The sequence below is a fragment of the Tribolium madens genome, unplaced genomic scaffold, assembly GCF_015345945.1.
Source record: "Tribolium madens isolate multiple individuals breed KSU strain unplaced genomic scaffold, Tmad_KSU_1.1 Scaffold_91;HRSCAF=231;Tcas5.2_LG7, whole genome shotgun sequence".
Taxonomy (NCBI): domain Eukaryota; kingdom Metazoa; phylum Arthropoda; class Insecta; order Coleoptera; family Tenebrionidae; genus Tribolium; species Tribolium madens.
In genome coordinates, this window is record NW_025401063.1 from 7089542 (window position 1) to 7116800 (window position 27259).

A 27259-nucleotide genomic window follows, 5' to 3' on the forward strand; every position below is an offset into this window, starting at 1 on the left:
AGGGGTTGGAAGGGTAGGAACCCTTCTCGATTTTTCACCAAAATAATATAATAAGTGAATACATCACCATAACCATTTTTCAAACCCTCACCTAGTAATAAATGCGAAAATTTGATCAAAGTCTGCTTATGACTTTGGATATGTAAGAAAAGGAACGGTGTGTGACTTGGTACAGACCCATTTAAATCGCGTGCTTATTAACGAGGTTCTATGTCCAATAGACTACAAACTGCCTGTCATATGTCTAAGACTAATTAGTATCAAAATGCTGGGTTGGAGTCCAAGTAACGAACTGCAATCATCTTTATTACTTTTCAACTATCGGCGTTCCTCTACTATGCTTTGCCACCTCCCCCAAATGAAACATATGGTGAATATTTCAAATGACGGCGTAAATAATTAAGTAACGGCAAAAAGTCAGGTCGTTGGCCACGTCAAATATTCAACCAGGTATATGCCACAGCGAAGATGAGGGTTGCACTTTTTAGGTAGAAAACTATCAACCCGAACACTCTCGCGCGGTAGACGAGTAGAAAAACGTTTTTCGTTTTTATTATTAGAAATATTTTAATCATTAGAAATTATGATTATTACACCGTCTTTAAATTAAATGCAATAATTAGTATGATCACTTATTTAACTTAATTTAATTCATTTTAAACTGATTAAAGATTGAGATAGGTGTACTAAAAAACCAGTCTAACGATTACACTGAAGGCTGTTTTCATTTTTTTTTGATGATTGTGGAAGCTGCGTGAAATTCCTCCGGATTCGATGTATTATTGGTTGTAATTTGATTGGGAATCAGAGTAAAGTGATTGAATTATGTTATCTTGGGTGGATTGGTTCCGCAGATAAATTTTTGTGCTGTCTCGTGGTAACGAAACAAATGAATTAATAAATTTCCGGGCTAGTTGGGCCTTGGAATCCGGGGTATCGAGCAGGTGATAAAATATTCGGGCGTTCATATGAAATGCAATCGTTGTGTCTGCACATATTGTAGTGAATTTTGACAGAGCCGTTGATGGATGTCGCGGCCGGGTATCGACCAGCAGGAGCAAAGTTGGCGGCCATCGTCCGGCAGCAGCGTGCAAAAATCGCCCGCACACATAAAATTACATGCAAGTCTGGTGCAGGCATCATTCAATTAGCCCTGGGTGTGGCCACAGCTTCGCTTTATAAAACATCGATCGAACGAGCGGTCATCGTTTCAAAAGTACGCTCTTTGATTCCCTCATTGCCGCTTTAAATCGGGCGCTAGCACATGCGCCCCGACTCCTGCCTTTCCTCATCCTCGGCTAATTTGCAGCGGTTACCGCGAAAAATGCGTAGATTAACAACGGACGCATCCCGGATCATCCCTGCGACGGGGGTGGCCGCGCCGACATCTAATCGCCGGAAAACGCGGCTTCACCTGGAGCGAGAGCTGTTTTCGGGTGTGGATTGTTTATTTTTCATTCGGCAGGCCAGAACGCTAAAAGTGCCAAATTAAAACGAATAATGGCCATGCATCCGAATATCACCGGATGCAAAATCATCCCCCATCTTGGACAGGTCGCCGGAAAGGGTAGCAACGCTGCACACCCCTTTGATAAACACAATTTTTAAATTTGGATTCAAATGGAAGGGCAACTTTAAACAACAAACCTATGTTGACATTTTTGCTTGCTCAGTCGAAATTTGCATATTCAACATTTAAATTCCAACAACAGTTATTGCTTTTTAAATAAATTTTGACCAGAAGTCTATTTTACATTATTTTGTTTACGTAGTCATAAAAACATAAAGAATAGCTTTATTTTTAAATTATAAATACATATATGATGATCAAAAAATTGAGTTTAACACTTTTATACATTATTGACATTAATTAAATTAAAAATATACTTGCCAATACGCAGGTACAAAACTTCAATTCTCGTAGAGTGGGTTCACATCTGCATATCTTAATTCACAACAAGAGTTTTATTATTTATTAAAAATGTAATGCCATTTTTTTTATAAAACTTCAATCAAGAAAATTTTTGAAACCTTGTTTATATCAATTTTTTATATTCATTGATCAATAAACTTATCTACTAGGTCGCGAGCATAATATATGTTATTATTAGATACACGTCAGAGTGAGAAACATAAAAAATTATAAAGTAGCCAGTAGGGGTTTGTTATTCCAAAGTTTACTTGTACCGCAATATCTTGTCATGAGTTTATTTTGAATTTAAATTATTTACATCTAAACAACAGGGCAACTGTATTATTAATTTATTAAGGCAATTTTGTAACAAACAGTGCAACCGTTTTGAATCAAATGTACGCCCTACGTGCAAAAAAATACATATAATAATGCATTTTATGACTAATTTTGTGTCGATATCGCCCTTCCGGATACTGAAAGCAGCCCCATAAACGGATATCATTGCACAACTAAGATGCCTCATTGAAATCAACCTCACGTTTCCTATTTATTTTCCTTTTAGATACAAAAGAACTTTATTTGGGGCCTTGAAATTTTCAAGTTTAAACATCACGCCTACCACCTGGTTTTTCGAGAATCTTGCCCATAAACCATATCGTAAAAGCTTTATAATGTGTCTTAAGATGGGCTCTCTCACCTGTCTAAAATTTGCACGAAATAATGAATACAAACGGAGAAAAGTTACATGGTTGCTTACAACAACTTCCGGTGCTTTTACTAGAGGAAATTACCTTAATTTGCCACTTAAACACCGCAAGTGGGACATAAAGGCATGAACACCGGTAAACCTCAAGCTGGGCTCACTGACAAAAAGATTTACTGCTGCATTTTGTAATTCTTGTAGTGCAAGACAGTACAGATGTCTTATTTACACAACGGTGTGCTTTTAATTTATTACCTACCATTGGATCAATTACAGACAAATTGTAACAAAAAGCTTTGTGTTATATAACAAGGGTTTCTTTTCAATTTTTGCAACACAGACGAATGCTCTTTTTCGGTTATTTGGTTTAAGTTTGTAGTCGCAGTTACAGCGTTTGTCAATTTGATGAATATGCAAGTGCAATCTGAAATAGTTAATAATACGACAATCGATACCTTGAGAGCTCATAAGCTACTGCATGTGGGTAAATATCGTTCTTTTCCGTGGCTTTGTTAGAGGTTCAACATTATTAGCCAAGGATGCACTCCAAATGGAAGGATTTACGAAAAACTGCTGTTTTCAGCACCCGATTAAGATTATTAAAAAGCTCGCTGGACTCTATCTTTAACAAGTTTAACAGCATCGATTTTCCTGTATATGGAGAGCAAAAGAGAGTAGTCATCAAGCGTGAAAAAGAGCTACTAAACTTTTTTCCGGGTCGAGTGAATATACTGACCCTTGGCTTGTTTTATTTACAAAAAAAGTAAACCAAATAGCGAATGCTCTTTTTGCCTTTAGCTACACATCCTCTTTCTAATTAGCATATGTACAGCAGCGCAATGAAAAACAGTTTTGATCTCCACTCCACTAAATTTAGCACATATGTCTTGAGAAAGCCCTAGTCATTCAACCCTAATCAAAGGAAACGAGATAGCGATGATTTGGCAATTCACCGTCTTAATGCATTTGATCGATCAAGCATGATCTGTATTTGTGTGCTGTTTCCGTTTTTTGTTGAAAATGCGACAGGTGTGGGGTGAAGCATCCGTCGCGACGCTCAAGGGCCCGATCTAAGACCGCTGCCCTGCTTAGGGCAAAGGGGAAGTGAAGGAAGCAAAGACTGCAGCAGAGTGCAGCGAATAAGTAAGCAACGGAAGGCTGCTTCCCTAACCTACCTCACACCACGACACGGCTACCACGAGGTTGTATTGATCTCGGCTGTTCCCTTCCGTGTGCCGGTGAATCAATGGTCTTGGTCTCAAGTCGTCAACAACCTACCCTTGCATTTACTGCATCTTTCTTAAATTGCACCACAAGATTATGCTCCAAAATGCGCTTAATCGATTTTACTTAATAATAAGCCATTTTACTCTGTGTGTATGTCATCATTAGATAGAGACAAGATAACTAACAAAAAAAAAAATTTCATTTTACACAAATAAATAAATTAAAAGAATAATTTTTTTGTTGTTTTTAAAATTGTATTGTGCCAAGAATTTTTTTTCCACCCGAAAACAAATATTTTGAAATTAGTATTTCATACATTTGTAGCTAAATTTAAATATATCTAAATTAAACATTTTTGGATTATCAAAAATCCTGTAGGTAGTATTTTTTCATTTTTCTATTATTTATTAGTGTTTTTCTTTTGGTTTTCCTCATTTGTCAAATGTATTTTACTATTACTCAAAACTATTTCATTTGGTATATTAATGTCAAAGCGACGTAGGTGAGAAATAGTTTTGAGAAATAATGAAATACATTTGACAAAAGAGGAAAACCAAAAGAAAAACACTGTATATAACAACTAACATTTTCCGTTCGCATTTTTAGTACTGTAACGTGTCCAATAAAAAAATTAAGAAAAAAGAATTGGATGAATTACATAGATCAAAGCAATGTCAAAATGATAAATTAATGTTCATAAAAAATGTAGCTTAAATTTCAAGGTAAACGCTCGAACATATATTGTTGGGTACCAACCACAATTACTAAATTAGACAAAATAGGCAACTCAAAAAGTAAGAGGGGGTCATCTGACCATCTGGTCAGAAGCAAATGAGGGATCAAAGTACTAAAATGAAAATTAAGAGATATATTAACATAAACATTTTTTATTCCATAAGAAATGTGTAGACCTTTAAAATGCTGATATGTTTATCTGAAGTTATTAAACTGATTTTTTGTGATTTTGTGCCACCATGTATGTACTTGATTAGAGATACATATCTAGTTTCAATTTCTGCAGAAAAAAAATCAATATCTGACTTCCTTAATTATAAAAATTAAGTGATGTTTACGTAAAAGTGCTATTTTAAAAGTTTTTTATTTTAAATAACTAATTTTATAGAACAAAACACTTGTTAAAATAGGGAATAAAATAAGTATATTATTTATTTTTCAATATCAACTATAAATAAGTATTAATAAGATAAGCAGTAAAATCATACAATAATAAAGAATATACATTTTTTTTTGTTCTCTGTAAGTGTCAAAACTTACACTTTTAAACCTTTAATCACAGAAAAAGTATACTGCAATATTATTGCTAGATGGCGTCAATAGAATCTGTCATTTACACAGTCAGAAAAAAACAAAAAAACATACATTTTCTACACAAAAGAATTTCATTGCGATTGACTACATTTACATTAAAACGGATATGTATAAGTCAGAACTCCACAAAATAACCATTCATATGTATCGTCAACGATGGATGTGTCTCAAATAATCATTACTAATAAAATAATATTTATTTTATCTGCGTGTCTACTAAAAGAAAATTCTATTTTGGACTTATGGTTAATCTAGTTTTCAAATCATACTTATGGTAGAAACGGAGAAACATCTTTGCATGTTCTGTGATAATGTGTTTTGTGTTAAAGCAGTTAAAGTTTACTTACAAATAATCAATAAGAGAAACAAGCTTTGGGCCATAAAAAGTTAATCCGTTAATCGCTCCACCTTTATACAATCAAACTGTATACTTCCACATTTCCTAACCGCCTTGTTCCGTGTCTAAAATTAGAGGTTTCTTACAAGCTTAAATGAATAAAGCGACAAAAAAATCAAATGCTACCTTCTAAACCTACAATTTGGTCGTTACATTTCACTTAACTTGTATCAGACGTTAACAATTCTGTAATTTTCTTTCGTGTTCACTGTATCATTTGAGGGTCTTTTAAAATCGAGCTTATATTTAGAACAGTGATTTTGTCATCACTCTCCCATAATCACAAAAGAGTCCAGTCTATTAATAATAGCACTTATCATTTAATTTCCTGCGAAAATTGTTTGTGTGTATCTCTTTCGACTCATCAAAACTAATTAGGTCTGGTCGCGGCTTTAGAGAATTTCCACCCGAAACTCGATGCGTAATAATTCACATAAACTTAAATGCTTCTTCCGTTTTCTTCACCACTGAGAGCGGATGTGTTTAGTTAACGACAAGTGTGAATGTGTGACGCGAAGTCATCACGCTAACTGGGCCATTATTAGATCATTTTATTAAGTGGCCGTCAGAATTGTGACTATTTCGGAGGGAACAATGTCCACAGTAAATGCAGACGAGCAAAAAGAAACAGCGTTTATGGTGGCAACGCATCTGATTTACCCGGAGGGTGTTTCCCTGCATATCAATACCATTAAATCACCCCTTGTGGGGATACTTTATTGTGCACACGTAAAGTCTTTGATTTAAGGATCCCGCAGCATCTTTTTAAAGTCCGTTATGAATACGAAAAGTATAGAAAGCTTCATTGCAATACATCTTTGCATCACGTAGTTAAGACTGTAAGGCAAGGGTTGTGAGTGGTCTTCGGGGCTCGAGGGGTAAAGAGTACACCATCTCGAGTGGAAAATGTGATTTCTTCATCTCTCGCTTCGGCGCAGGAAAAATGATAGTTGTGGAGCAGGGATTTATTCAGGATAACAAACTCATTGTCGATATCGACACCACGGATGGGAGACTGGGATGTATTTAACGTCTTCTGAGGCTTTTAATCATATCTCCTCGAATTCTTTTTAAATGCAAAGTGAATAGCCAAGGCGCACTAACAAGACGAAAAAATATGCCAAGGCTGTTGTAAAATCCATTTGTTAAAATACCCACAATCTCAAAGTGCTTCTAAATTAGTGTCTTGTGGATGAGTTTCTTGGCTTTCATCGGGGGTAAACTTTTGACGATTTCATCCACTTTATAGAGGTGTCATAACAGCGAACAAATGTCAAGTAGGTAATATATCAGAGAAGTGATCTTTTTTATTGTATTGAGGTGTCTTTTTTATTAGCCCGTTTTATAATCTGAAGCGGGGTGCTAGAATGACTTTTAAAAAGAAATGCTTTAAAAACATTTGATGTTTATTATATTCTTGTGGTTATGGGCCCTCAAGGTAATTTCAAATTTACGCCTTCTACCCAAAGACATTTTATCGATGTCACGTAGTAAATTTCGCTCCCGCTTGTATTTCAAAACTTAAGTCACTTAACATTACGCAAAGTAGTTTGACAACTACATATAAACGCTTGGTAAACAAATGTGTAAGTAATAAGTTTATAATACGCACGTGAAGAAATGAAGTCGGTATTGATCTATTTAATTCACCGATATTAAGTGGATTATTGTTTTGCTTTATAAATTTTTTTCTAGTTTGGGTGACATTGATATATTCAATTTTAATTGAACGGAGATGGAATAAAAACGAGTCACTATAATATCGAATTGTGTACCTTAATGATCATTCGAAAGGCTGAAACGGTTGAGTTTCAAGTAGAGTTTGATCGCCGTGAGATATCCAAGTTCCCTCATCCTCTTAACCACCATGTCTCCTAGAGAAATGTCGGAGATAGGGTTTCCTTCCTTCCGTACCTCGACGACACGTTCATCGCGCTATTATGCCACCTATTTACATATCTTCGTCCACTTTGAATTATTGAGTTGGTGGTGTACATACTTCCCCTCCCTGTAGGGCTCATGCATAAAAAAATTACTATTGCAATCCGGAAATGCATCAAGTTAATCACACTGATATGCTGGTCCATCAACTTCTCTACATAATTAACAAGGAATCATTAGATCTAGTATATGTGTTGCGTAAAATTTTAATCCTATTTTTATCCTGAATCTCTTGCACTGTGTATAAATCAATTTTTGGTATGTTTTTTGAACTATGCGCTTGCATTGTTTTGAAAATTTGCTTTTAATTTCATTTACAAAGCATTGTTGACGTTTTCCATTTGTCCGGTCAGTGTCTGCAGTTTATCACCCAAATATTTTTCACAAATCCTTTATGTTTGCCATATTATCAAAAAAGGTAATTAAATCCAAATAAAAATTATTTCTACTATACATTGTAGGTACTAACAACTATTCTTACTTTACACACCTAGGTATGTCCAACAAAAACAATCTTTTAGTGTTTTTCTGCTCAAAAAAATTCTTTTGATTAATTAAGTAAATGCGGTTCATGTGACTTGATAACTGCAGCGGTTTGCATTTTTTAGATAATCACTTGCGCTGGAAAATATCAAAATCTGGGTGGTTCCCACATATCACAAGGTTCTGAATCAACAATATCCTAGCTGTGGCTGTAATCATTTTATTATAAGCGCACAAATTACCAATTTTAATTCAACATTTAAGCACCAATTAACCTTACAATCATTCCGTCTTCGTCACAATCCCGCCTTATTTCGCTCCCTAGTTTCCTCATTATGTACTTCCTTTAGGCACTATTTTCTCAGCAAGGGTTTACTTTGATTTGTTCCTTTCTCATACGGAGCCGAGCAGGATATTAAATGAGCATTTCGAACGACAATTATGTCCACTTTAACTTTTAAAATATTTAAACGCATCGAATTAAAATTGATTTACACGGAAAGTTCAGCGTGATTCATGGAACAGGACACGGATAACTACTTATCTCGTGAATTTCAACATTGCAAAGAAGAGGAAAATCCACACTACTGACAGTAGCTGAAAATTAAAGAAATTTGATAAGAAAGGCGGTTGTGGTATTCTTATAATGTAAATTAAACTAAGGCGGATATATTTGTGTAAACAACGGCTGTTGGTCATGTGTTCTATCTAACTACAAAAGATGCTTGTTTTTATGAAATTCTCGTTAAAACCATATCTGGATTTTGTGGTAAAATACCAGTTTTTTTTTTGCTACTGTTTTGAGAAAAATTAAAATACAAAACAAGAAAATGTAGTATCTGAACTAGTAAAAGTGTAGTAAATTTAAAAAGCTGTTGCGTCAAAAAAAACATTAGGATAATAATAATTACAGACTTCTAACTCCTTCCAACTTCCAACAATTAAATTATTTGAAAACCCTATATTTATAAAATAAACAAAGTTATAAAAAATTCTTTATAATTTTAAAATTGTATCTGAAACTTTAAAATACGATTAATATAATAAGCATTTAAAGAAGAAAAATAAAAAATAAAATATACCATCTTATTTAATTCCAAGTTTACTGAGAACTATACAGGATGCGCCAGAACTCGCGCCTCAGAGAAAAACGTCATATAAGGTGGGGTACCAAGAACATAGAAAAAATGTTAAAAAAAATTCTATCTTTAAAAATATGAGTGTTTAAATTTTGCACTTTGACTCTATTTATTACTGTTGTAAAAATTATTTTCCCAAGTTTTTTTATTACAGGCTATTAGAAGAGAAAACAAGAAAGCTGTATCCTAAATTGTAGGGCTGTTTTTAATTTTATTTGTGGCTTTTATTGGAAAACTTTTGTACCTTTACTAAAGAATTATAAAAAAAATATATAGAAGATCATCAGTACCATTAAATAGACAATAAAATCTAAAAACTCAAAAAATAAATGTCAAAATTTTTTGACAGATAGAATTTTTTGAACATTTATTCCATGTTCCTGGTACCTTATCTTACTTGATTTTTTTTCTAGGGCGCCTGTATACTCCAACTACGAAAGACTAAATACTAAATTAAATCTTAATAAGTTTTTAACTGAAAAATTAAGAAAAATACGCTTAACTTCTACCTTTTGCATACAAAAGAAAATATAGAATGAAAAAAGATGCATATTATGTAGGTAGTTACTACAAAAATAATAAAAATTAGACCATACAATGCATTTGCTGTGATATTTGAGGTCTCTGTTTTCGGGCAAAAACTCCAGAAATATTATTTAGGTCAAAAATGAATTTGAGGGGAGCTTTCTATCTATCTATCGCAAAGTAAGATCGTGAGAAATTCGTGTGAGTCATAAGATAATTTAAATATGTAACTGGTGACTTCCTCATTGGAATCCATAGAGCACCACCTGATGTGTCTTATTCATTAAGAGTATATCACCGGTGGGAACAATTTCCCTTGATGGGTGTTCATTTCGCGTGACCGGCCGGAAATACTCATGCAGTCGCGTTACATGACTGTGACGTCAAGACCGGAAATTCATCTTAGTTCGCCATATGCCACCTTATTGTTTACATATTTTAATTCGGTTTGCCTTTCGACTTTTTGTCTAGTAATTGTATCGCACCACCTGTCTCTAGTTTTCCCTCGAAAATTGGCGATGACAGTTCACTGTTAGTTATAGACGTGTAGGTTTTCTTCTAAACATTATCAGTGTTGCCAGAGTTCTAGAAAAGCCATTATCTTAAGTAGCAGTTATGTTAACCGGAAACTGAATCCGAGTTATAATTCGATAAGACAAGCAAGACTCCTTAATTTGTGTAGTGTATCCCTACGTGCTTATCGTGACAAATACCGTTGTAAGGTTGGCACCAATTCAAATTGTGTTAACACCACTTAGCCGTCTAATTTTTTTGAGGCTCCACATTAATTTCCTGTCACGCTTTGGAAGCGTGCCTCATCTGAGTCGTAACGGCCGAACCCATTCGGAAGTAGAAAAAGCGAATTTTGTTCAAATTATACCAACATCCGATTCAATAAAAAATCACTACACTTCAAGTAACCACATTGTTGTTTCAACCCGGAGATGGGCTCGATGATCGTCCATTGGTTTCCGGTTCCGTTCATCGCGGTGTTAATGACACATCCCTTTTCAAGAAAGTAACGACATATATTTAGATATTAATAAGTAGGGCGGTGAGAGTACCCACTTGAGCAGTCTGGTCTTTTGTTTTTGCCCTCTAAGATGATGCGTTTGAATAGGGGGACGAGACGCAAATACGAACTAACCCCGAGTTTCTATTTGTAAGAATACGAATACCTACTTCACGGTTTCATTGCGCCTTTTCTTAATTAATATGAACTCACTGCAGGGTTTATATTTTAAATTAATGAAACGAAGAGAGGTAAGTGCTTTCAGTAAACAATGACAGGTTTCAAAAAATTGACACTGCCGCTTTAAATGAAATGCAAGAGCTAATTGAAACCAAAATCATCATCAAGACTAGGGCCTGAAACTGACATTAGTTAAAAACAGGCAAAAACGTTTTTTTTTTAAATATATGTACATCGGATTCTTTTCCACATTTAAAGTCATCAATAATCATCATGGTAAATGCAAAAACGCAAATTAAAAATTGTAGATTAAAATCAATCGAAGAAAAAACTGATGGATGAAAATGTATAGAGTACCGTGCCTTGGGTGATTTCATCAGCGGTGCAGCTATACGAACGCTGCATGTGATGTTTGTAAAGCCCGTTACAATTTTGAATTAGTTTCCATTTTGCTATTTTACCATTTTTTCAAAACAAAATTTTATATTGGTGTTTAAAATAATAAACATTTTATTTCTATTTCTTCAAATTAATTAGCGTGTACACTAAAACTCCAATAAAACTAAACAATTAACAACACTACTGGGCTTTCATTATCTGATGCATTTAGCAATTGATTTTAAATATAACATTGTAATAAATGTGGGTTTTATTATCTCAATAACTGTTTAAATATTGCATTTAAAAATGACACACCGTTGGTGTGGCATTTTATTTTTTTATTATTTTCGGTAAGTGTTTCTTTACCTCTTGAATGAAACTTTAAGTTAATCTATTTATAGTACATGACTATACTGTTACTTGATCTATTATGCAAAATGAAGAGCGTTTGTTGATCATTTTGCTCTGTTATAATATATTCAAATTTTTAAATGTTGGCAAAGCGTATTAGAGATTTGAATTTTATTGTTTTTACTGTTTTTGAAGATTGAATTGTTTTTCAATTTTAGTCATTTTAACAATGTTTGCTAACACTTTATACCATTCGTATAAAACCATTAGCTTTTGAATAATTCGTTTGAGTGTGGGGAATGAGGACGATTATCTGACAGGACACCCCGGTGCTTTTCACTATTGTTATCTGCTGCTCGTCTTTACGTCGAGAACGCATAGGCGGTGCCATATGGCCCTTGGAGTGTACTTTACTGGAAATTCTCACAATATTTTACCATCTGTCGCTTCGTTGTCTTATCAGGCTAAATTATATCCTTATCTAAAAAAATTATATACATATACATACGTAATAATGATGTTTACGCCAACAGTTTCAATCTTTGTTCGGCTTCAAAGGCTATTGTTTGCTTCTAAACCCTGAAAGGTTAATCATAATAAATAATTAAAATAGCAAAATGGGAGATGTATAAGCAGAGTTCTTTTTACAGGTTGAAAATAATGACGTTAATTAAATTCGAATAATGGCAAAAATGAAATAACCAGGCCGCTTTTTTGTGGAAATTTAGATTAGGTAGTATTGATATTGGAATAACGGTATGCTTTGAAAGTATAAAATTATTATGATTGGAAAAAGAAAGGAATGTTTATTTGGTCAATTTTAATGTGGAAGCAAATCGTGCAGCTGTGGAAGACGGGCTCGTGCTCATCGGTGGCAGATCAACAGTTGTTCCGCGTCCGCAGGTGCTAGAGCCCCTCTTTCTCGAGCAACCGTGAAGCTTTACTGAGGTCGATTTCTCCCTTGCAGGTATTGACATGGGCGACTATTCTTAAAGTGGGGACGACTATCTGGAGGGGGGCACAGAACGACCAATAACGCTGGAACTTATGATGTCATCGGAGGAGGAGACTGAATTCGGTTTGTACACAGATAAGCTCCTGAAGAAAACCAAAAGAACTAGACAGCGTGTAGACGCCGGTGAGCCGCGTAACTCCTACTCGTCGATTCCGAATTTCAGTTCGCGTCCGACTTTTCTCGGTGGCGGTAACAATCTGTACGGCGCAATTTTCACCCAACAGCAGCAGTTCGGTCTGTTCGGACCGGGGTTTGCACCCGCAAAGATGCTCAACGAGCTGCTGGGACGGCAGAAGGCCGAGAGCGGCGAAAGTGGCGAAGAGGGCAAGTTCGACTCGGTGATCCGGTGCGACGGCAGCCCGCCCTCGGGTGAACAACTGGCCCATCACATGCTCCGGGACATCCTGCAGGGCCGAAAGCACGAGCTTTTGGCCTTGGAACACGACATGCGCAACGGCCAGGACCACATCATAAACAACAACAACAACGAACCCAAGGCGGAACCAGAACGCAACGACGTCGAAGCCGCTGCCGCGATGAAAGAGTGCCTCGCCGAGGCGGGAGTCGGCGACCGACAGCAGGCCGAACTCATGGAAGAGGCCCTCAATGGCATGGAGACCGAGTCGCTGCCCTCGCCCAAGGTAGAACCCTCGAGTCCGGCCAAACCAGAAGATGCTAAGAAAGCTCGAGTCGAAAATATTGTCTCAGGTATGCGGTCAAGTCCGGCGCCTCCACAAGTTAACGGCTGCAAAAAACGAAAGCTCTACCAACCCCAACAACATGACAGTAACGCTGAACGGTATATTGATGACGAAGAAGATGAAAGTGCGGAACCAATCAGACAAAAACGCGTCGAAAAAAATCTACTCAAATCACAGCTAAGAACGATGCAAGAACAGTTGGCAGAAATGCAGCAAAAATACATGCAATTGTGTACGCGCGTTGAACAAGGGTCTGAAGAAAGTCAAGAAATTGAAGAAATACCCAGTGATAGTGAAAACAGTAAACGATCAGCGCCTCCTTCGCCCATAACCACAAGTAATACCCCTAATCAATCGACGCCAAGCTTAGCACAACAGGTGAGCAAACTTAAAATAAGCCCTCAAGGACCTCCTTTCCATAATGGCATGTTACATCATGATCACCAGCACATGAGCAGTGCCGCCGCCATGTACTTGGGCGTGAGCCACAAATTCCTAATGGAGCAGGAAGCCCGTTTGGCTAAAGAAGCAGCGGTAGCAGCAATGAACAGCGAATCATCAATCCAACAATCCCAACATCAGTCTCATCATCCATCGCAAAAACCCGAAAATATAGCAGACAGACTACATATTATGAGAAACATGACACCGACCGGTACGGACTTGGAAGGCCTCGCCGACGCTCTTAAATCCGAAATCACATCATCTCTTTCAAATTTGATTGACTCGATACTATCAAGGTTCGTTCATCAACGGAGATGTAAACAGACGGAGGCGGCGACTGCCGCCGAACAACTCAACAAAGACTTGATGATGGCCTCGCAATTACTTGACAGGAAATCGCCGCGGACCAAAGTAGTAGAACGGCCACAAGCGCCGCCGCCGCCACCCAACAGCCAGATGGTGAACGGCACGAGCGGTTGCCCTCAGATGATGCCCGTTCATATGAACAACATGCAGAAACCCAACGACCTCCAAATAAGGCCTCCGATGTTCCAGCCCCCGAAACCCCCGGCAATAAGCCAAGCTCCTCTTTTTGGAATGTCACATCCATTTTGTGTTTCCAAGCAAGAAAACCCCGAGCAGAACGAAGCACTCAGCCTCGTAGTAACTCCTAAGAAAAAGAGGCACAAGGTGACGGACACGAGGATCACGCCCAGAACGGTCAGTCGCATCCTCGGCCAGGACGGCATCGGCATGTCTCCCGCCGCCATGGAGCCCAACACGTGCAGTTCTCCACGACCGCCCCCATATCACCAGCCGCCGCCGATGTTGCCCGTCTCCCTTCCGACCTCGGTGGCGATTCCCAACCCCGGATTGCACGAATCTCAGGTCTTCTCGCCCTATAGCCCCTTCTTTCATGGACCAAGTCACGGACACCACATGGCGATGCAGGTTTGTGATTGAATTTGTTTTCATTTCAGGAACAATGTGATTATTACTTGGGGTTGCAGGCATCGTCATCACCACCTCGCATGCACAAAATCGAGCGAGAATCGCCTCCAATTCACCACCCCCCGACGCTTTTGCACCCCGCTCTCCTGGCTGCGGCCCAACATGGGGGCTCTCCCGACTACGGACAGCTAAGGGCGCCGTCCGGGGGCATGAACATGGACAACGGCGATAGAAATTCAGATTGTAACTCAGGGGACATCACCTATGATGGAATGCAGCCTACTATATCCTTTTTATGCAAAGATTTTAGTAAAAATCTTAGTAACCACCATGTACGTATTTTTTTATTCTCGTAATTTAAATCGTATGGGTTTTTGAAGGTCTTCTTTTAGACCTTTCCCCTCCGACTCAAGTATAATAACACTCGCGATTAAATACTACGAGAATCCCTATGATTTAATCCATTTTATTCTTGATCGAAATCAGAACGGAAGAATTCAGTACATAGATGGCTACGCTTATTTTTGAACTAAATTTTATATAATACAGAAAAGTTTCTATCAAATTGATTCGTTCGCCGCGATATCTATTATTAGTCGCTTTGTAACGGCGAGTTAGATCACTTTATGAATACTTGATATCTTCGTCTTAGTGTATGAGAGTATCGTGTTCTCTAACATGTGGTTAAGAAAAAGAATAAGTTATAACTACACATGCTGAAATTACTAGTTTGCTCTTTTACTTATCAATTATTTCTGCAGAGATCTCAATTTTTTCTAAAATAAATACTGCAATTTAAACGAATAATGAATGAAATGAATTAAATTGTACGGACTCGAATAAAAAATGATACAAATGATAAAAATCAATTTTTTTGATTATCGTACTACGTGGACTTTTTCTCTTTCCCACCTATAGACAAATATTTCCTTAACTCCTGAGCACTCGTCAACACTGACACCGATGCATCTCAGGAAAGCCAAATTAATGTTCTTCTGGGTTCGGTATCCGAGCTCAGCAGTACTAAAAATGTATTTCCCCGATATCAAGTTCAACAAGAACAACACTGCCCAGCTGGTCAAATGGTTCTCCAACTTCCGGTAAGTAATTGTTATTACTTAGTTTAATTTTTTGTTTTAATTGTCGCTAGAAGATTCGGTTGTCATCTTCGAGTTGATAATATAATATCTTCGAGGTGAATATTATGTGGGACGAAACTTTTCTCTAAAAAGAACCCACGCATTACACGACGATAAAAAACTTTTCCGAGGGTTTTGATTTAAAAGCAGCAACGAAACGAATACATGCCAACTAGTAAATGAAACGGCAACGCTTTGTTGAAAGAACTGCTGCATGTATGTAAGCTCGAGGGCGAAAGGAGCATTCGTGTGTCAGTGGTACTAAATTATAAAAAAATCCAGTAGGTATACATTAAAGTTTTAATAAAATTTATTATAAACCTCGTCGGTAATGTTCGAAATATACGGACAAAAGCTTCGACAAAAGCTTAGCAGAAATAAGTTATTGTTGTATGTTTAAACAGATGGACCTCAAGTGATAAGATAAGAAATTCAATATCGCACGCTTTAATCTATCCAATTTAGTAATAAAAGAATATGAAAATTGCCTTGCGTTTGATAGGTTTATCAGATATCGTTGAATTTACATAAAAACATTGAAAGTTACTTCAGTAATCGATCGATGATAAAGCGAAGCACTCTAATTACTCTGTAGTAAACAGTGAAAATTTTTGACGAGACCTTAAAACCTGAAGAAGCTTCTCCGCTACAGAATGCTCAATTCATAGTTAAACTTTTTTTTAATTAGCTGCATTCTGTCTTTGTGAAACTTTATGCAACGGAGTATGCAGCCTTAAATGAAAAAATCCCTACAGCATTAGCGGGCTGCTCAATTAAAAATAACTTAATTAAGGTCTTGAGACTAATTAGTAGGGTAGGCATTTTTCTTTTGGGATGTAGTTCCGTCTTTCTCAGTCTCGTTAGCTTTGACATCAAATTAGTCATTAGCGAAGTAAATCGTACATTAATTTTTCTCAACCTCTAAAACATACGTAAGTTGCAGCCCGAGCTTTCAAGCTTCAAACAACAATTTATTTATTAATTACTTGTAATTTACTTAATGATGGAAGCCTTCCACAAAATAACAGATCTTTACTTCAAGATAACACTAATGTAAGTGAGTTCGTAATTGAAGATCAATCAGTGCAATCAATTACCAATTAAGATAATTAATTTGCGATATAATTATGTGGTAAGACGGGAACGGAACGGGCGTGAAAAACGCAGGGTCCGAACCCATTAAACCCCATTTCCGGTCACTTTAGGCCAATTTACCCCTCAATATGAACATTCACCTAAGGAGCAAATTCCCGTCTTCTGCGTCTAATTTTTCAATTTCATAATACATCTCGGATTACGAAAAGAACTCTAGAGGGCGACGTTCCAAACAATAACGACAATTCTGCATTGTTAAGTAGATTCCAGGAATATGCCTCTAAGTTTGTTTACGCTAATTAGTCATTGCTAATTAAAAAACACTGTATTGAACAAGTTTTTAACAAGTCATACTTTACAAAGAATGCATCTGATATTTATGGTTGGCTGATTAATGTGAAAATTTTATACCGATACACATTGGGATAAACCTAACTTTTCAAGGTGTTATGGCAAACTGAAAAAAGTAAGAAGTGTATAATTCATTTTAATTCCCCACTCGACCACTTATCAGGTAGTTTAGCAATCAAGTATCATGGGACACTTTTCTCCTAAGCACCATCAATACCCTCGCCTACCAAATAATGAGCAAATACATCAGGATTTCGCGCTTTCAAATCCAAACTGATGTTGGAGTAGGATTAGTTATAAAATTTAAAACGTAACAAATTTAAATATTTCGTGTAACTTTTTACACAAAACATTATTAATTTTATTTTATTATTATCCTCACAAAATGTATTACAGACTTTGATCCAATTTGAAATTTCATAATAATTGCGAGTTTATTTCACTAAAAATTGACTGAGATTTTCACAAAATAATAATGTAATAATAATGTAATTTCAAGAAAGCGCACAAAAGCTTCAGATCATCATTTGTAATTTCGGTAATCACTTTCACCGTAGCATCGATGACACGTTAATTAGTTAATTGGTACAAACAACTTGTTATGAAACAATTGTTTGGTGAAATTTATGTGTAATTTGAATAATACATGTATAAGTAGCCAATAATTCAATAGTTTGTTTTAGTGATTACGAAGTAAAAAAAAAAGTATTTATTCTGAATTAAGAAAAATCTCGAGAAAAATCAATCTAAAAATATATTTTTACAAAAATGAATTAAACTACCGGATACAATTCTGAATTTTCAGTTTAATTAAAAATTTTGAGAAATTTTTGAGCTTGTTTTTTACAGTAAAAAATTCAAAGTAATTTTTTTTTCCCAATTCAGGTAAAAACAAAGAAAATACTTGATACTTTTTATTTTATTAGTGATTTATTTAAAATAAAACAATAAATAACAAATATTTGTTAAAAAATAAGAAGCTGTTTGCTTGTTTATATTTTCTTTTTAAATAAATAATCAGATAAACCTAAATATACCAACATAATAATAAATATTGACTTAAGCATTTCCCCGTAGTAAAGCTAAAAATTAAAAACTAAAAATAGAAAATGTGCAGCTTCCATTTTTTCTTTGGAAAGTAAAGAGAACAATACACAAACCTTGCAAAATATAAAATGAAAACATTGGGATAGCTACTCCTAACGGTTTTATGCACTCAATTTGAACATCTGCCTGAAGCTCACCTATACCAGTATTGTTCAAATACCATGTGCGCGCCCTTTTCGTTAACTTCTTTTCCAAGCAGGGATGTCCAAATTCACAAAGATTGCTTCACAATTTTTTTTTTGTAAATTAATTACTATTTAATTTTCTTTTATCATCTAATAAAATAGTGTTGAGTTTATTAACATTGCGATAATAGAACAATAAAATTAATTAAATACAGACACAATTACATCAATAGTAATGGGCCTTAATCTGTAACTTTAAAAAAAAACTCTTAAATTTTAACAAGTTGTAATTTCCAAAAAAAAAAGAAATAAAAAAGGTGATGGGATGTTCCTATAACAACAAATTTTAAAAACCTCTTAAAATTAACAGCTTCCATACAAACCCCGCAATATGTATGAAATATGTAATAATCGATATTACATGTATAATTGTTATGGTTGGTTTTTGTTTTTTTATGGCCTTGATAAATCCTTCTTCATGACTTTTTTAATTATTTTTTTCGTAAACTCCGGGTGTTGAATTTTGGTCATCCCTGTGTAGTTTCTTGCAAACGTTAAAGGCACGCGTCTCAAGACGCTGCGGGAACGTCTTGAAGGGTCTTCGGGACCCTTCGAATCGACTTGGGGAGGGTAAATCAAAAAGCAGCTGTTAAATCTTTTGTCAAGTCGTAACGTCTTTTGCCTTGAAGAAACCGTTGCCGTGTGACTTACTCGGTGGGAAAGTAAGTCCTTGCAAGATTTCCCTCAACAATTAGGGGGTCTTTAGCGCACCTTCTATACAAAAACCAGCTTAGAGCATACCTGCATTTCTTGAGTAACGCTAGCAGCAGGTGATTTTTCAATAGAATGATGTTCTTTGAATGCAAAACAAATATTTGATGCGGGCTTGAACTCACTACAGGTCAGAGAGATTTAGGTAAAAACACTTTCGAAAACCATTCTGAAACGGTGCAAACCGCGAATGTGTTTAATCGAAAGCAACAGTTGTTAGCGTTAATAATATAACATGGCTAATACAACCATATTAATTATGTATGCCCAATTGGCCTATAATTGGCGTTCGGATTCAATGACATGACACTACCATGTTTAGGCAATATTAATACCGTTTAAACACAAACATTTCTATTATTATTATAAGCAAAGTGCTAATTGCTTTAACCGATGCGGTGACGCCTCTTTTGACTGCTATCATTTGGTCATTTGCAAGTCTTTTAGTTTTGGAAAACTGAATTCGGACTGCAATCTAGGAGACGCCCGTTGAAGTGACACAATTGAATCAAATGGCATCACCATGATTGCTGTAATTGCCATTTAATTCATCGATCTACATTCCATTACGTAGGTGGTATGCATAGCTCACAGGTGGCATGTTAAATACTATAATCGGTACTTAACGTAAGACGAGACGAGCATTTACAAAATTACATATTTTAAAAATATTTTTCTTGACAATACTTTCAAATGTCTTGTTTATTACTGACTGCACAATCGATCTATTGCTCATCTTCAATATTCTTTACATCAGTGAATCGAAAAAGTAACATGTTTTAAGAAAAAAACTTACAGATAAGTAAATAGTTAAAAATTCTGGTAATTAATGATTTTTATTTACTGTCTGAAATTAATTAGCTAAAGAATGAAGTCTATAATTAAAAACAGAATAGATAAAAAAGTAGCGTAACCTATTACGGAATTGCAATGGGAGAAACAAAATAAAACAAAGTGATTTTCAAGACTGTTTTTAGTTTTTTACCTATTTTATACGTTGTTGGACATAAAGACAGATATCTGAGTTATTAAATGCTTTTAACCAAGAACAAAGAAAAAGAAAAGGATTTGAAAGTAACAATACATTTTACTTAAATTTTAAATACTTAAAAAAATAATAAACTAAACATTATGAAGTTGTTTGTTGTTTAAAAAAATTGTGGCTCTGTACATTGTAATAATTTTTGTAGGAGGATAATTGATTAAAATGTCGTCTTAATTGTTCCAGGGAGTTCTATTACATCCAGATGGAGAAGTATGCCAGACAAGCAGTTTCCGAAGGTGTGAAAAACGCTGAAGATCTGCATGTCGGTGGTGATTCCGAATTATACCGGGTGCTCAATTTGCACTACAACAGAAACAATCACATCGAGGTATGGGGACCTCAGGTTCGTGATTTTAACCGAGACATCAAAGTGCCAAAACCCGACACAATCCATCAATCAAACAATCGTTCCTAGTCAAAAAATTTTTTGTTTGCTTTTAGCGCAGATGTCTTCGGCAATGTCACGTATCTGCCGTGTTTTCTTTTATTTTGATAGTCTCCTTCTCCTGATGTTTCCATTTAGACACAAAGCAAAGTAGACTAATCGCCGTGTCCTGTTCCAGGTTCCTTCTAACTTCCGGTTCGTCGTTGAGCAGACGCTTCGGGAGTTTTTCAAGGCCATCCAGGAGGGCCGGGATGCGGAGCAGTCGTGGAAAAAGTCCATCTACAAGATCATCTCGCGGTTGGACGATCCGGTCCCGGAATACTTCAAATCCCCGAATTTCTTGGAGCAATTGGAGTGACCGGTTGGCCGAACCGAAAAGCCGGTATCCAGCGGTAGCCAGTGGTTACCGTGCGGTACCATCCGTTAGACACGGCAAAAACACCAGAGAGAATCGGTGACACGTGACAAAACTGTCAACAGTTTATATGTTGTTTTGCCGGGAATGAGCTTGGAGGACGCCGCTATGACGCCATCTTCGAAACTTGTTCCGGACACTCTTGTTAAATAGTTGTGTTTAGTTGACAGAAAGACAATTTTATCGCCTCAGGCTTTATGTTCGTTCAAACGAACAGTGAACACAAATCAATCAATTTTCCAGTGATTACCTGAATATTTACCGGATAGAATTTTATGACGTCAAGTCTTTCGTTTCTTTTCAACCAGCAGTCATCAAGTTCAAAATCTGCACTCTCATTGCGTTACTTCTGGCATTATTATGTTCGGTGCCACTGTAAACTGCCCCCTTTTTCCTCCTTGTATATAAAGCGACTTGTACATAGTATTTATCACTTAATTTTATTTATACCTTGTATTATTATTATTATCTCAACCAAAGTTTTTATTTTACTAGTCCCACATAAAATTATTCCCTTTTGAATAATTTTACGTAAACTGTCAGTACCAAACTTTGAACACAACAATACAACATTTCAAAGTTTCGCACTGAAAAAAAGATTTATTGCAGCAATTATTCTTCCACTTTGTATCAAATACAACTCGGAAGTCTAATTCCTGTGATTTATTCGGTATTAAGTAGGTATGCCTTGTTTTGTATTTATTATTTTGTACCCCGACAACTCCTTAATCTGTTTATTTTATTTAGTTTTAGACTAGTTGCTATTTTTCTTTCTTTATTTTTGTTAGCATACCTACCTAATTACCAATTTTATTTTATATTTTAGTTTATTTTAATCACTTGCACAATCAAATAGTGTAGGTTCTACACGATGGCAAATACAGTGTGAGGCAACTAGTCAGTAAAAATAAAATGTATTAACTTTATTTTGTTTTATTTTTGTTTATTTATTTTTGGTTTGAAGACAGTTTACAGTGTGATGATTCGAGTACAATAATTTTGAGCCATAAATCGTAAATTGTACATAAATTTGGAGCTCATGGTTTCCTTCACATCCCGCAATAGTTGAGGTCACATACACAATCGAAGGTCCCGAGAGCCCTTAACTTAGCCTTTATGGTGAGGCTAGGAGGTCGTGATTTCGCTGTTCCTAAAATCCTATATTCGATATACTGCCGAAATTGTAAGACTGCCATTCACTTAAGATTGATTTAGCAGTTTTGTTGTCGTTACGGGTTTATTTGCGTTTCAAAATTAATCGTTTGGATGTTTGTGAAGTTGTGTTGATTTTTTGGTTTGTTCTCGGGACCTATATCGGTACATTACATAAGAAAAATAAAAAACAAAATTTAAAAATTAGATTAATCTAAATAGTTATTTATTAAGATTTAAAGTATATAACGTTGTCGACTGTAAAGTACCCGTAAATGCTGATGGTTTTCAAACAAGCAAACGCTCGGCTCTTCAAATCCAAATAATGGTTATTATTAAACATATAAAATGGTTGTAAATAAGCTTCTCTCCAATTCAATAAATGTTTGTCTGGTAGTTGATGCACATATTCGGTGTTAATTTTTAAATATATTAAGAAATAGCGAGCCGAGTATTCTCCAAGTACAAAAGTTTGTAAACCGTTGGCGTGTGACAAAGGGATAATGAAGAGACCTAAGTGCTTTAATTTAAATTGTTGTTTAGAACAAATCCTGCAGATTTTTACTTGGCGGCGGGCTGGTGGTAATGATGGGCAAGAAGGAATGATAGGATTACACGGTGTTTTGTCTTGGTGGTAGCTGATGGGTTCTCTTCTTGTTTATGATTCCGCCATCAGTCCGTATACTTGACAATGAAGACCTCAAAAAGTTACTGTTGGTTTTAACAATTCACCCAACTTTAACTTTGATATAAAAATCACAGCATTTACCACTGATGATGATTATAATTGTAATAACACAAAAAATATGATAATAATTGAGCTAGTCGGCTCACTTCAATTCGCGAGAAGCCCAGGGCTGTCCGAATTGTTGAAGACAAATCCAACAGATGAATTCAGAAAAGGCCTGAATAAGGTCCCGGAGGAATTACATTGCTTTCTGGATGAGACTGTCTAAGTAATTTTTGAGGTCGCTCCAAGAGCCCCATTGGGGGTGGTAGTGTAGTATCCCTTCCTTAGGTAGGACCCCAACATGATTCCGATTCGGTTTTCAATTCTGAGTATTGCAACTTTTGGCCATTTCGAGGATCTTTTGTGTTGAATTTTAAGTTTGCATCGTTTGGTTCCATATGCACACACATTCGGATGACATCTTGGCACGGGGGGTCATCTCCGCGGAGGCCACGGTATGCGTGTGGAGGTCGTTTTTCTTCTGATTTGGTTACAGGAGGATTCTGCTTTACAGGTTCAAAAACACTGTTCGGAAAAAACGTTTAGGTCACCGGTTCAAAAATGATACATAAAAATATCACGAAAAAAGTACAAGCTTATTTTTAAGCACCTCTGCGCCTTAAAATTAAATTTCGAAGCAAAAATGATATGAGTGTGTATAACCAAAATCTGCCTTATTCTATTTTCTTATGACGAAAATCTCCTACCGTTATAGCGCTATTAATTTGCTAGTGTGTATCGTTCTTCATCACCTGACACTGACGATTTTTAACCGTTTCCATAAAATTAATTATCAACTAATCTAGTCCAATATGTAATACATAGAATTTTGTGTGGGTTGTAGTATACATGTACAATTGTTGGTAAACCGCCGGGTGTCTCCGTTAACTTCGCCTCAGTTCCCGCTTTCTTTGCGAGCTCTGTTGCGTTACCGTTATCGTTGCGTTACAGCGTAGTCACTAGTCGTCGACGTCTTGATTTACCGTGTCCGGTCGCGTCGCGACTCCCAACCTTCGCCCCTGCGCCCAATTAACCGTAGTATTCGGGGGACGAAGGCGTCGCGACGCACGACATCCCTTAACAACAGCACCTCCAACACACTCATTTGGTTTTGTAGCAAACGTTGGGTTGCGGCAGAGCCGGTCCTCGGGAGCGTTCTCAATCTGAAATAGTCATAAAAAAGCCACACTGAAACTGAAACAATAGCAAATGAAGGCAACCAACCAAAAAATACAGTTTATCGAAATTTTCTAAACCGGATACTTACTCATTCAAAAATTCCACTGGGCCAATTCGTCCGTTCAAAAAGTGCCTTCAAAGTTGTTTTTACGAAAAAATTACAAAATAAGGGCCCTAAATAGACACAACGCCCAACCAAAACTCTCCCGGAGACTTGCCCTGCCGACTGTACTTTTACTCGGTTTCCATCAGAGACACTCGGTTACATAAACATAAGATTATTTCATAAATATTATATTGTTATGCTAAGGTGGCCGAAACGAGGTACTCTCTCGCCCAGGCTATACTATTTGTGGTATATAGTAACTTTGATGATTAGAAGTAGATAATAAACATACAGATTCAATGGTTTCAGTTACCCATGTTACACAGATTACGTTAGCTGTTATTGTTATTTGTTAAGGCAAGCGCAGCTGTAACGCCTCCTTCGACCACCGGATTTTTGGAAACTGCCACACTCTGTACATACACACAGTGCGAGACAGCATTCCGTTTAGGCATACACCACCCTTCCAGTCGAGGCAATTCACGCTAAATTCGAAATTGTGATACCGCAAGTAGCCACAATGCAAAGGTTTCCACTTTACACGTGCAATACGAAGGAATGCCGCTGTGGTTGCGCTCGCCATCCCTATTAAGTTTAATTTCACGTCACCAGATGACTCTTTGGTCTTCCTTGTTAATACTCGACAACGACTCTATGTGACAATCGTCATGTTCAAGCCACTGATATGTCAAATTTTGGCAACTAAATTTCTGGAAATGCGACTGTCCAAGTCGCATAGATACTTTAAATCGAATTTACCACTCATTTGGCTATTATTCACAAATAATTTTAGGTTTAAATTTATAGCCCGACTCGAATTCTCGTTGCCCAACTCGGTTTGGGTCTGGTCAGTCGGGCGTAATCTCGGATTGAAAAAGTGGCGGGTTGTCGAGATGGGTCACAGTCACTGGTGTTAAGCGCCACGAGGCTCCGAACTACAGTATAATTATAAGGTTAGGCATTGCGTCGATAGAGAATCGAATAAGATTGTATATTTAGTACAAAAATGTGAAAAAAATCGAGATAGCTCAAAATTTAATTTCCCGCTCCCATCTCTGATCCGATCCGATGGTTTATATGTGTAAAAATTTAAGAGTATTTTTATATTTATATTGGTGTAAATCAAAATTTGGTATTGACAAAATTATTGTAGAGATTTTAGGTTGATAAAATTTAATAAAATTAAGATTTAGGAATTTTTAAATGAATTTGTATATAAAAATTTATATATAATATATAGAGGGATGCTTCAGAGATGGGTGCTATGTCGGTATATGCGTTTGCATGGGGACGTGGCGACGTATACTATACTATATACGTACAAAGTACTCATAGTGTGCGATGATAGCACTTTCCTACGTTGCTTTTGTTTATTTAGCGTGTGCCGTATCCATGTTACATTAGACAATTTTACTATTTGGTGTACAGCAATTGTTTCGACCCCCAGAAGGGCCATGGCCCCATGGGACAGTCGAGATGTTGTGACTGTGTTTTCATTGAGCAGTATAATAAATATATACATTTATTTGGAAATATTGACTATTATTTATCCCTCTGGTACAGTAATGTCCCAATCCAAATATACACTGTCGGTTATTAAATATGATCAATATTCTACAGTATTAAAATAAAAAAACTAAACACAAATTTATTTAAAATGTAGCAAATAAGTATTGAAAGATCAAGACAATTTGTAATCGAGTCATCTTTGCCTTCGAAAATGTATGTCTGTGAAAGGTCAAATAAAAATGATAAGTCGAAAGATGAAACGGTATAATCAAAATAGTTACTTATTCTACGAGTTTGAGTGTAAATCGGACGCATTATTTCACAGAGTGAATTTTTAAACTACGAGTGTAACGAGGTGGAGTAAAGCGTCCGATTTACACTCAACCGAGTTGAATACAACATTTTATTCTTCGAATTAGACTCAACAAGACTTAAACTTGCTTTAAATCTGTTAAAAATAATTTGACGTTTCGTATTGAGAAATGTCAAATAGTTCTCAAAACTACTTTACACGGGAGAAAAACTGTAAATTTTGACAGTATCGAAAAATAAATATATTTTTTTAATATAAAATGATTTTATTAACTAAATTTATGATTTACCTTCAAAAAAGACCGGTCCTATTATTATAAGTCAGCGAATAATTCAGCCCTTTTTGCCGATTTACCTTTCGACTTGTCATTTTATTTAACGTTTCACGTGCAGTTAGTTCAAAAACAGACATACATTTTCGGATCCAAAGTTGACTCTATTACAAATTATGATGATCTCTCGATACAAGCACAATTTTTATACATACAGAAAAAGAAAGATGATCAAGACTCAAAGATATTAAAGATATTATAGATATATAATAAAAAAAAATATTTTGAACTAAAAAATTAAAAAACATAGGTAACTAACTATATTTTCTATACCTATAAAATGACTGTTGTTTCCTGTATTTACTAACGTTAGAGTTTTGTATAGGCAACTAGAAATTCGCAAGTGTATAACAGGTGTCCGTTTACTTTTGGAGTCTTTGTATGATAGATTTTCAAGCGCCTAACAGAGGACGCCACCACATTCAGTTTGATGGTTAATTCAGCTGTTGAAAGCTTGTGCTACTCCTGGTCAGATGGGAGTATGTTTCCAACTTCAATAAAAGCTCTAGACATCACAAACTTATTTTATTCAAGTTCAAATAAATCTTTTCTAATTGGAAAAAAAAGAAAAACAAATGTAACAGTCAAATTTTAGGAACATATTGATATTCTTCGTAAAAATTAGGTGCGTAATATTACAAAGAAGTGAAAAAGAAAATAAAGCGTTACATAAAAGTCATCCAAATTTAAATTGTTTCAAACAGTGCTGTACAGGGCGCTGCATTTTGGATGTCCGAATAGGGAATCTCCGAAACTAAGATGTGTTTTTCAGTTATTGGTTTAGCCGTAATAAAATAAACTTATATTTTTTT

The 27259-nt window shown here is 36.0% G+C and overlaps 1 protein-coding gene across 7 annotated transcripts in view; it reads left to right on the forward strand.

Annotated features, from left to right (window-relative positions):
* The window catches only part of LOC123010786 (homeobox protein prospero), a 72778-nt gene extending 46951 nt beyond the window's left edge, over positions 1-25827 (forward strand). For 3 of the 7 annotated variants that reach the window (XM_044407903.1, XM_044407901.1, XM_044407902.1), the window contains exons 3-7: positions 12551-14694; positions 14754-15026; positions 15613-15794; positions 20511-20670; positions 20891-25827. In XM_044407903.1, the coding sequence (XP_044263838.1) occupies positions 12631-14694; positions 14754-15026; positions 15613-15794; positions 20511-20670; positions 20891-21070 (2859 nt within the window). In that variant the 5' untranslated portion in view covers positions 12551-12630 and the 3' untranslated portion in view covers positions 21071-25827. The remainder of the gene's footprint in view (positions 1-12550; positions 14695-14753; positions 15027-15612; positions 15795-20510; positions 20671-20890) is intronic. The other 4 variants (XM_044407905.1, XM_044407904.1, XM_044407906.1 and 1 more) reach the window with 4 other exon arrangements.
* Positions 25828-27259: the final 1432 nt, after the last annotated feature.